This window comes from Cryptomeria japonica, chromosome 4 (genome assembly GCF_030272615.1).
Source record: "Cryptomeria japonica chromosome 4, Sugi_1.0, whole genome shotgun sequence".
Taxonomy (NCBI): domain Eukaryota; kingdom Viridiplantae; phylum Streptophyta; class Pinopsida; order Cupressales; family Cupressaceae; genus Cryptomeria; species Cryptomeria japonica.
The window spans coordinates 328,648,623-328,660,447 of record NC_081408.1 but is presented as its reverse complement, the minus strand read 5'-3'; the positions used below and the strand labels follow the sequence as shown (position 1 = coordinate 328,660,447).

General features: G+C 35.0%; 1 protein-coding gene across 2 annotated transcripts; it reads left to right on the top strand.

The window, feature by feature from the left end:
- The first annotated feature begins 8,010 nt into the window (after positions 1-8,010).
- LOC131063569 (protein RGF1 INDUCIBLE TRANSCRIPTION FACTOR 1) lies at positions 8,011-11,206 on the top strand. Of its 2 annotated transcripts, none has more exons than XM_059219812.1 (4): positions 8,011-8,335; positions 8,572-8,772; positions 9,744-9,959; positions 10,216-11,206. In XM_059219812.1, exons 1-4 carry the CDS (start codon positions 8,240-8,242, stop codon positions 10,597-10,599), a joined length of 897 nt encoding a protein of 298 aa, XP_059075795.1. In that variant the 5' UTR covers positions 8,011-8,239; the 3' UTR covers positions 10,600-11,206. The 2 variants fall into 2 exon arrangements, with proteins under 2 accessions (XP_059075795.1, XP_057853405.1); XM_057997422.2 differs by having other exon boundaries at positions 8,014-8,237.
- The last annotated feature ends 619 nt before the right edge of the window (positions 11,207-11,825 follow it).

The following is an 11,825-nucleotide window of genomic DNA, read 5'->3' as shown; positions in this document are numbered from 1 at the left end:
GACTACATATGACCCCTTGCGACACCATTTGGTCTTATGTGGTCCTAATAGGTTCTAAGGGGTCCACATGTGTTGCAAGGGGCCTTAAGTGGTCCTAAGGGGTCACGCATGTGTTAGAACACATGCATGACCCCTTAGGACCACATATGACACCTTGCGACACCATTTGTTCTTATGTGGTCCTAATAGGTCCTAAGGGGTGCACATGTGTCACAAGGGGCCTTAAGTGGTCCTAAGGGGTCACGCATGTGTTCTAACACATGCGTGACCCCTTAGGACCATATATGACCCCTTGCGACACCGTTTGGTCTTATGTGGTCCTAATAGGTCCTAAGGTGTGCACATGTGTCGCAAGGGGCCTTAAGTGGTCCTAAGGGGTGACGCATGTGTTAGAACACATGTGTGGCCCCTTAGGACCACATATGACACATTGCAACACTATTTGGTCTTATGTGGTCCTAATAGGTCCTAAGGGATGCACATGTGTCAGAAGGGGCCTTAAGTGGTCCTAAGGGGTCATGCATGTGTGACCCCTTAGGACCACATATGACCCCTTGCGACACCATTTGGTCTTATGTGGTCCTAATAGGTCCTAAGGGGTGCACATGTGTCACAAGGGGCCTTAAGTGGTCCTAAGGGGTCACGCATGTGTTCTAACACATGTGTGACCCCTTAGGACCACATATGACCCCTTTCGACACCATTTGGTCTTATGTGGTCCTAATAGGTCCTAAGGGGTGCTCATGTGTTGCAAGGGGCCTTAAGTGGTCCTAAGGGGTTACACGTGTTCTAACAAATGTGTGACCCCTTAGGACCACATATGACCCCTTGTGACACCATTTGGTCTTTTGTGGTCCTAATATGTCCTAAGGGGTGAACATGTGTCGCAGCGGGCCTTAAGTGGTCCTAAGGGGTCATGCACATGTGTTCTAACACATGCATGACCCCTTAGGACCACATATGACCCCTTGCGACACCATTTGGTCTTATGTGGTCATAATACGTCCTAAGGGGTGCACATGTGTAGCAAGGTGCCTTTAGTGGTCCTAAGGGGTCATATAAAATAATTATATACTCCTTAGGATGTATACATACACATACATACATATTTACACCTCAAGACATGCTATGAGGGGTCGTGTGTGGTCCTGAGGGGTCACATTGTGTGACCCCTCAGGACTACACACGACCCCTCATAGCATGTCTTGAGGTGTATGTATGTCCTAAGGCATATATAATTGTTTTATGTGTATTTATGTATGTATGCACGTATGTATTTATGCACATGTGTATGTACATGTATGTGTGTATGTATGTATGTAGACATAGGTATGTATGTGTATGTATTTTTATGTATGTGTATGTCCTAAGGTGTACATATAATTATTTTATATCTATGTATGTATGTATGCATGTATGTATGTATGTATGTATGTATGTAGGTAGGTATGCATGTTTGTGTATGTTTGTATGTAGGTTTGTATGTATGTGTATGTAGGCGAATGTATGTATGTGTATGTATGTATGTGTATGTTTGTGTATGTATTTACATATGTATGTGTGTATTTATATTCTAATATTCTAAACTAATATGATAGAATATATACAAAAAATATATTTTTTTTAAAAACTTAAAAAAACTAATTTTCTATTTAAAACGATTTTAAAAAAACAATATAAATTAATATGTTAAAATAAATACATTTAAAATAAAATAAAATAAAAGGTACTTACCACTGAAACCCTTCCGACCGGATCTCTGAGACTTTTTGCGCCCTCCTGCTTAACTCCAAGCTGCTCAATGCAAAATGAGCGGCTTGGGCGGATTTTGGCACCTATATAGGGCAAGGGCTTTCCGGCCGAAAATCCCTTGCCACGAGAGCGCAACATGGCTGCCGAATGGGGCCAAATCAGTCTAGCCAGAATGCTTCTGGCTGGAAATCCCTTGCCATGAGAGCGCAACGTGGTTGCCGAATGGGGCCAAATCGGTCTGGCTGGAATGCTTCCAATCGAAATAGGCATTGTTACCTTAAAGTGTGACACAGATCTGTACGATCACCCACAACACAAACTGATCATCAAGACATCAAACAACATCTCAATTATATCATCACCAACAGTCCTTATACCGGTTCATCAATATCATCAACACTTATGCCAATATGCTAACATTTTAACATTTTAGTGACCTTGGTGGAGGCAATAGTAACATTTTTTTAGATAATGCTGAAAGATATTCTTATACGTATTAAATGTGAGCATTGAGTAACATATAGATATAATATATTTGTTATTTTAAATTTGGTTAATAAGATCATATCAAGGGCACTTAAATAGATAGCTTAGATTTAGGTAATCTAGGAGTACTACTTGGTAAACTTTGTTGAGGGGTTGTTTACTTTTATCCTTGAGATAAATTATTATAAGTCCTTATTGTGACATGCAAATCATGGTTAGGAGTTTTTACTCAAAGAATGAGGTGTGGTTGTATGTGAATCAAACAATCTATACATAAAATGATATTTTGAATGATGTGAACATTTGAGAAAGAATTTAAACAAGTTAAGAAAAGTGACATTATAGAGTTTAGTGGTGGGAAAATGTTGGGTCCCATATATTCTTAAAAGATCAATATGTGTCATTAGAATCACACATATATAGATTAGGTTACTTGAGCCTTGTGGCATGGAGGAGTAGGAGGGAGTGCCCATGAGGGGAATAAAAGGGATAATTTGTATAGAAGACTCATAAAAACTCAAAGATTTGGCCATTATAGTATTAGAGGAAAGGACATTAGAGGATAATTTTGTTTTATCATTATAGAAGATTTTTATAGGGTAAGTAGTAAAAAAAATTTAAAGCATTTAATAAAGCATAAAATGGTTTATAATAAGCTAGATGTAGAAGGAACCATTACAATACTTAATCAAAATTTATTTGAGTGTATTTAATATAAAGGCATCATCATAGATAAATGCATAGCCTAAAGATATAAAGGATATAATATGGAAATTCACATTTTTTATTTCCACTAAATTTTATTAGCCTATGCTCTAGATTCATTAGGAATACTTACAAATCATGAACATTAAACATATGATCATGAGTTAGGGGGGTATACATAAGCCTTGAGAGCTACAACATTTCTTTAAGGAGTATGACCACCATTGGATAAGAAAAAAATATATGGGATGAGAATAAGGAAGACACCTTAAATGTGATCGTCTAATGTTTTCTTATTAGATATGACATCAAAGAAAGAGAAAGTACTTACTAGCAAAGCATTATCACCAGTAATAGAAGAATCATCAAATAAGTGTATATTAAAAACCATAGTAGATACACCATTAACATCACATATATTATCCATGTGAGAAGTCTAATAAATATGACATTTTTCATTGAGTGAAGTGAAGTCATCAAGGATATAAAGGAAAGCAATAACAAGTTCTAAGAAAGAGAAAAAACCTCATACAATTTGAAAGAATGGAGTCATGAAATATGGACTACTAGTTATATGGTGAAAGGATATAAGATCGTCAAGAATAGTTGAATTAGAGAAAAATTATAAATCTATATCAAAATTTTGAATGCAACTATAAATGGAAGCTAGATATAAGGGTTGGTGAGAAAAAATAGTAAAGGATAAAAAATTAAATACAGTCACTATGGATAAGGAGAATAGTTTTTTATTTGAAAAGAAAAAAGAAATTAAAATAGCCAAAAATGAAGGATTAAACCTTATGGAAAAACCCTAAGAGGTGTAGGAGAGGTTAGGCTCACCAAAATGTGAAGATAAAATAAATAAATAAAAGAGATGGTTTATTTTTATCCTTTTTTAAAAAAAATTGTGGTCTCTAATCTAGAATCTAAACTAAAGAATATGAGTTAAAATATTGAATTATGTTTAATATCCTAAAGAAATTAAGCAAAAGAGCTTGTTTATACAAAATATTGGCAATTAAAAAATGCAATAGGAAATGTTATTTGATTCAAATGTTGGCATTGTTTTACTTTGGTTTTATTTTTTACTTTATTGAATGAAAAATTAGAATAAGGGACACACATTGTCTTTTCTACTTCTTTATTGAACACCTCTATTTCTTTAAGATGTCATTACATGTGATCCTATCTTTGTTAGTGCAGTTAGGTTTACATGGTGGTGGTCTTGCCCTTTAGTTACAAAGGTTCACTATATAACCATATTCACATCCCTACATGCTGGTTTCTATTAAACATGTAATGAAATATCAATAAATGTACTAGATGGTGTTATAGGAACCTTTAATTACTTGCCTTGTGGATGTTATATAACAAAATTTCTTTGATACAAGTGGGTCTTGTAAAAGATTTGAATTGGTCGTTATTAAATTAAAAAAAATTATAGGCAATCAAGTCATAGCATCGATATAAGTGTGTGAATGCAACTAGGAAGGTATAGTAATAGACCTATGAGCATTTATTAGGCCTATGGGTTCTACTGTGATGTTGGTTATGTTTGTCAACCACAATTTTCTCTTGTGCTTTCTTATTGCCGACTTTCCATATAAAAATAAATGAACTTTATGACCATTTCTTACCATTTGTGTGTGCAAGGGAAATGGTAATTATAACTAATAAAACAAGATTCAAGAAAAAAATCAAATTTTCAAATGATATGGACATAAGACACATGTAGTACCATCCTAAATGAGCAAATGAATGAAGTGATATTTAGATCCTAATTATTTAATTTAATAAATGTAAATGCTCATAAATTCTAAAGTTTAGATCAATTTATAAAAAAAATAAAAAAAATCTCAATTGATCACATGAATCATTTATCTAAATCAAAACCTAAAACAAATGTAATTGAAAAAGTAAAAAGTACTAAATAAGCACTTCTCATTTTTCACATGATGTAACTACTCAATTTACTTTATTTTCTCAAAAAGCACTATCTGTATGTGTCTCTATTCTATTAATTCAAAAACAAATTATTTATCATCCATTTAAAATAAAAAATTCAGAATAGATCAATCACACTCAAAAATTAAAGTGGATTGACGAAATCACCTAATTTATTTTTTCAACCCATTATTACCTTTAGCCCAATTTCCATTGGCCTACTAGGCATAAGTTGATCTACTCACTCTAAGTGCCTATGTGGTGGGGGTAGATTAGAAAGTGCACTTTTAAAGAAATAAACTTGAATAAAAAAATAACTTTGTGAAACTCTTTATGCATCATGATTGAATTTTTACAACTCATTCCAAAACAAGGAAAATATTAAAAACTAAAATAATTGTGGAGAGTGACCAATGATTGCCAAAAATGGATCCCCTTATATGGACCCCCCTGTCCTTATGGATCGGTAATAATATGTTTAATGGACTTAAAATTCCCTATTTAATTTTGTGAGTGTTGAATGTATATTCCAATTCATTTTTCCGGCCACCGCAATCATTTCAGGTCAATTTTTTCAATTTATCGAGTGGAAATAATTCATATATATCTTTTAATGTGGCGAGCAACTGGAATAATATGGGGGCATACCTAATAAAATAATATTAAGACGATTGGAACATAGAAGACACATTATCTTGAAGTGGGCCCACTTTCCTTAAATCCAAGGACCGTGCGGGTCCCACAATAATGCACAGTGTTGTCATCATGTACACATGGCGCCACTTAAAGTCACCCAATGGCAACTTTTAACAAACAACGAATCATATGAAAAGATGACACGTCAGCATCCCAAAAGCATCTCTTTCAAGAGGAGATGGACAATACAAGTCAATGTCTCCTTTGCACTAAAAGCTCAAGCAATAAAGCGCTTTCACACCACCTCTCTTAATCGCAAGTTATCTAGAAACGACATACTCTTAGAGGCCAAACAAAACCTGCAAATTTGTATGGAACACCATACCTCAAACCCTAATGGAATTACTTTGGATACCAGGGAAATTACAATACCTATATAGAAACACAAAGGTGTGTTTGTTTGATTTTGGGTTTTGTCTGTTTGACTTTGTGGTGTGATTCATATTGTGGTCCTATTTTGTAACGTAATGTTAATATATTGTTAAAAAATTAGTAGTAATGATTTATAAAAAAATTTTTGTTGATATTCTTTTATTTATTTTAATGTAAATTGATGTGAAGATCTTGTTTGTGCTATATGTATGATATTTATATCACAATTCAACATAGATTATGCAGAGTCTCTAGATTTGCTTTCTTTTATATGTTTTCAATAGCGAGTTAGAATGTCGAAGGGGGCTGGAGTGACCCGGCTCATTCGACATCTACTTCTTAGTAACTTCCTCAACTTGGCTCAATTCTATTTGGCAGCGTTGCTCCCTATCATAAGTATGATTATCCACCAATTGATTCATGATTCCAAGGGATTTGCAAAGAGAAGATGTTAGGTGGAGTACTGGCAATTTTTAGGAACAAGTCAAATGGGAATCAAGAGTATTTGAACAAATGAGAGTGGAAGTAATTGAAGTTTTGTGAAATACTCAATTCTATGCAAAATTTCATACACTTTGAAAAATTGAGTTATAGATCAAAAGTTATGCTTAGTCAAAGTTTTATCTTCCTAGAAGGAAGGAAGGAGGAAGGGTTGCTTAGGTGGTGCTTCGATGGAGATGGCACCCAAGTTGCATTAATATGGCACCTGTTTTGCACAAAAATGGTAGCTAGTGTGGACTAGATACAAATGGTGTTAATTAGGTGTCATAATGATTTCTAGGATTAGATGGCATGAGATTTACACAGTCCATGAATTATAGAATGTAATGAGTTTTTTTATTAAATTGTGTGTTTTTCAACTCAATGTTTTTTATCACACTCAATTGTTGGATGTGAAGTTCATTTCATCTTCCCTTCGTCTTCTCCTGAAGACTATTGTATATATATGAGGGGAAATCCTTATGTATACTGCTACAATGAATAATAAAGATTAATGCCTTGCTTTCCCATGGCTACATTAAATTCTTGTGTTTGTATATAATTTATGGGTTCTCAATTTGTCAAATTACTTAACATTAGTGATCCAACTTTTGATTTTTCCTCTTCTTGATGATGGATCACTGGGTGTTGAAGGACACACAAAGTTAATACAAAAGCTCGTTGCATTTTATGTTTTCTAGGATTGTCAAACTTCTTCTCTCCATCTCTACACACATTCATTGAAATGGTAGAGAAACCAATATAGATATCTTAAATACATCTATCTAATATATGTTGTGATGTGTCTATATCAAATTTATGACTTAAGTTAGATAGACATCTTCAAAGTGATATCTTTTTATATTCTTTATATAGATGTATTTAAGATATTTATAAAAGTTCATTTTAGTAACATTAAATTATTGAAGTATAAGAAAAAAAAAAAAATCTAGAATGAAAGATATTCTTCATAAATATTTCAACAAACAAATTGCATTAATTATATAAAAATAATCAAATTAAAAAAAATCTGTATTTTATGTGACAATAATTGAAGCTGCACAGGGAAATTTCCAAGCTACTGCCATAGATAATGAAAGTTGGTCCATACATTGGGAAGAAAGTTGCTTGTTTGCTTTGTGATACCAATTTATAAAGTTGAAAGATTCAATGAAAACTACTGGTGAATGAAATAATGAGCATTCTTATCCCCACCATGAGACCTTAACTTAACCCATGAAATCTTTTGGGTGTGGAAAGTATAAATCCACCATTATTTTCTAGATTTTAGGGTGACACTGTAAAAAATTGAGTCAAAAACTAGCTCAGTATACTAGGATCTGATCCTGGCCTGTAAACTGTAAAACCAATATAAAAATTTGTTAAGAAATGAGACCAACAGAAAGCTTGATGAGCAAGCATCTGTAACTATGGTTTAGAAAGCCGTTAAAACAGGTAGCGGTTACATGTTGGCGCTTGTGAATACTGAGGTGAATTGATGGGGAATGGTGGGTCTCACACTAGACCCTTGGTTTCGATCGCAAACAAATAAGAATCTCCACCACTAGTTTTGTCCCTTATTGGGCTTTATAACCCACCCTATTCCTAGAAGCCGCTTTGCACATGAATTTCTCCCATCCTTTCATTTCAATCCTTTTACAGAAAGAAAAACTGGCTGTGTCATCATTAGAACAGGTCTAGCTAGCAAATTCCACACACCCACAGCGAAAAAACTGGCTAAAGAGAGTCACACGAAAGCTTGTCTTTGCAAAACTAAAAGAAAGGAAGAAGAAGAACTCATGGTATGTATGTATGTCGGTTTGTCTTTTGCAGCTCCTCTGCAAATTTAAACTATCAGTTCTCATGGAACTGTATTGAATTTCATGTTTTCCTTGCAATGGTGGGTGGGATTTGCTTTTCTTGATTTGGTTTTCATGGTTTGTTATGGCATAGAGATTCTAGATAGTGTAGAGTGGATATAGGGGAGAGTGTATTAGCATTGACAGCATTATATTGGTCTGTGTTTGTTTTGTGTGATATGCATTCAAGGTGGAATACTGTTTTGGCTGATAAAAATTTGTTCATACTTGATATGGGTAATCAAATTTGGGTTATACTTGACTTGGGTGCTTGCAGGTAAGAAGGATGTTGACTTTAGAAGAGAATGAAATCGGGCCTCCATGGTTGAAGCCATTGTTGCAGACAAGTTTCTTTATTCCTTGCAAAATTCATGGAGATTCCAACCGAAGCGAGTGCAACATGTATTGCCTTGATTGTATGGCAGGTGGATTATGCACCTATTGCCTTGAACATCACAGTGATCATCACATTGTTCAGGTAAAGTAGTCTCTGTGATTTAAGCATTGAAGTTTGAGAGATTACTTAGCCTGATTGTTGTTAGAGGACCTTATCAACATTGTATGATTATCTGCTTGAGAGTTGAAGCAATAGCAGTCAAGGATTGTGTTTGAAATGGTTTCAGCTCTTTCCCAAGTATAGCCTATCAAGCTCAGTGCTTAAGCCAATCTTCAAGGATTCACAGTGCCCCCCAATACCTCTTTTGAGAAAATGATTAATGATGAAAAACCCATCAAGCTCAGTGCTTAAGCCAATCTTCACGGATTCACAGTGCCCCCGTATACCTCTTTTGAGAAAATGATTAGTAATGATAAACCCATCAAGCTTAGTGCTTTAGTCAATCTTCAAGGATTCACAGTGCACCGCCTATACCTGTTTTGAGTAAATAATTAGGAATGAAAAACCCATCAAGCTCAGTGCTTAAGCCAATCTTCAAGAATACAGTGCGGTCCCCATAACTGTTCTGAGACAATGAATAGTACTTTCCTAGGTTTTTGTTGTATAATTGTCTATTTAAGAGTGTAAGATTGTTTTGTATTTGCCTAATTGAGTTTCTCTATCCTATTGATCTTACATGGTGTTTTCATTCAATTTGGGTACTGTTAGGTTTTGCAGTGGTGGTTTTGAAGAGGTTTTCAAGAAAATCTGATGTTTTTCTCAAATTAATATTTGGGTTATTTCTAGTGGATCATCATAGGGTGAAAAATGCATTTAGATTAGGAATTTGAGAGCTGTGAAGTTATCTATGTGAAGGGTTACCTTAGTGAATGAATTTGGATTAGGAATTTGAGAACTGCAAGGTTATTTGTTTGAAAATAAATGAATTAGTAAGATTTTAATGTTGTTGATGAACGAACAAGGGTTACTCCCAATTTTAATCATTTGTGAGGGTAAATCGGCTGAGTGCTAGTTTTTCATGGCGTTTACTGTAATCCTTTTCTTATGAACAGATACGAAGATCTTCCTACCATAATGTAATCAGGGTTTCTGAAATTCAGAAGATTCTGGACATCACAGGCATACAAACATACATTATCAACAGTGCCCGGGTTGTTTTTCTTAATGAGAGACCTCAGCTCAGACCGGGCAAGGGTGTGACTAATACCTGTGATATATGCGAAAGAAGCCTTTTGGATTCATTTCAGTTCTGCTCTCTCGGCTGTAAGGTACAAGCAAGCAAACAAGCAATCCCTTTTTAACATTTCAGCCAATTTGAGATATATTCCAGTTATAGATTAGGGTTAATAGTGTATGAGGAGGTCCTAAGAATAAGAGTACTTGGGTGACTAGTTTCTTGGTGATAAATCCAAAAGATGATAGGAAATATCTAGAAATCTGTGATGGTACTGTGATTTTGTACTTGTTTTTAACCATATCAATTGGACTACTACTAAATTAGGTCTAATGTTTGTGTTTGTTTAGGCAGCAGGTATAAGACGAAATCTTTGCAACATGACATTTCTGTTACAGCCAAAACAGCAGCAACAACAACAGCAAGGAGGGGCTGAATCTGACCAGGATTCAACTTCCTACAAGAGACAGAAGATTCAAAAGAGTTTCAGGAACAATTTCAATGTCAAGGATTTGATTAATGCATATAAGAGAGGCCAAGAACAAGCTGGCCATGGTGATAACACAAGTGAAGAGACAATTGTGATCAATTACAGCCCCAAAAGCAACATTTCACAAGACATCTCACCTCCAACTCCTCCACCCATGATAACAAATTACAGAACAGCAAGAAAAAGAAAGGGTATACCTTTCAGGGCTCCTCTTGGGAGTCTCTATCCTAGCTATATTTATTAGGAGGGTACATAAAAATTTTACTTTGTGACTGCAAGAAATTTGCCTGCTACCAATGGATCAGTGAATATGTAAATAGTATATACACAGCAGGCTGCAACCCATGCAGATATATATACACACACCAAAGTATATACACAGCAGGCTGCAGCCCATGTAGATATATATACACACACATCAACACATGACTGGAGGTTGGGTTTCTAATACAAAGCAGTCATCAGCCTCAGTTTGTACTTGCAAAAGTACTCCTTTTGCAGGATGTGTAAATCAATATAAAGGAGCACATATATCATACTATAAAGCATGAAGCATATCTTGGAATATGTACAGTCAAGGAGAGATCAGATGTAGTGATTGATTATTATGTTTGAGGTAGGGGGAAGAAGCAAACCCCAAAAGTTAATTGTATATATATTCATAATTACAGGACCATATATATATATATATATATTGTAGTTTGGGATGGAAACAAACCCCAATGGATAAAGATGTATAGAAAGTACATTTTAAGTGAAGAGAGCCCATGATTACAGCAAATCAGAGCTGTGCATACTTTGTAACAGAGCATGGAATACTAATTGATGTTGTTATAGCTTTTAGATTAGAACTACATGGGCCCATTTCTCTCTTTTGACTTAACCTTCATGTATGGTCAGAAATCAAAGAATCAGATCTTATCCCACCATTTTTATTTCTTTTGTAATTTGCAACTTAACAATTATTAAGGGCGGTCATGGATCTTGTTTTTTCTTATCATCTTTCACACTGAAAATGAATTATGCCCTTATAAGTCCTCAGCTTATTTGTCCTATGTCAATTCATGGGCCGACCATGAGCATGACCAGAATAGACAGGATTGTCACAAGTTAATAAAGCCAAGGCATGGCAATTTGAGCACTGAGGATTTGCACTTGGAATAATCATGTGACGACAAACATGATAAGGACATCATGGCATTTGTATTAATTGCCATGATAGGATCTTTGGAGCCCAATGTGTTGATGGCATATTTGCTAAGCCACTGACAAAAGATGTGTCCTGCACGTAAAGTTGTTAGCAACTGTAAAGGCTTTGGATATGCATGCAGCAGCGTCTAAAAGTTGAATTCTGGCCCACTCCTTTCATCAAATATTCTTCCTATTTGGATTCATTAACTTGAGGAATGTCATGGACTTCCATTACCTCACGATTCTCCTTTTGTATTATTCCTTTCTCCAATAGGTAAA

Excerpts from the sequence above, each read along its gene's own strand:
- LOC131063569 (XM_059219812.1), top strand. The coding sequence starts at position 8,240 with ATGTATGTATGTCGGTTTGTCTTTTGCAGCTCCTCTGCAAATTTAAAC. Across the intron at positions 8,336-8,571 it reads TTCATGTTTTCCTTGCAATG|GTAAGAAGGATGTTGACTTT; the intron begins GTGGGTGGGATT and ends GGGTGCTTGCAG. Across the intron at positions 8,773-9,743 it reads GTGATCATCACATTGTTCAG|ATACGAAGATCTTCCTACCA; the intron begins GTAAAGTAGTCT and ends TCTTATGAACAG.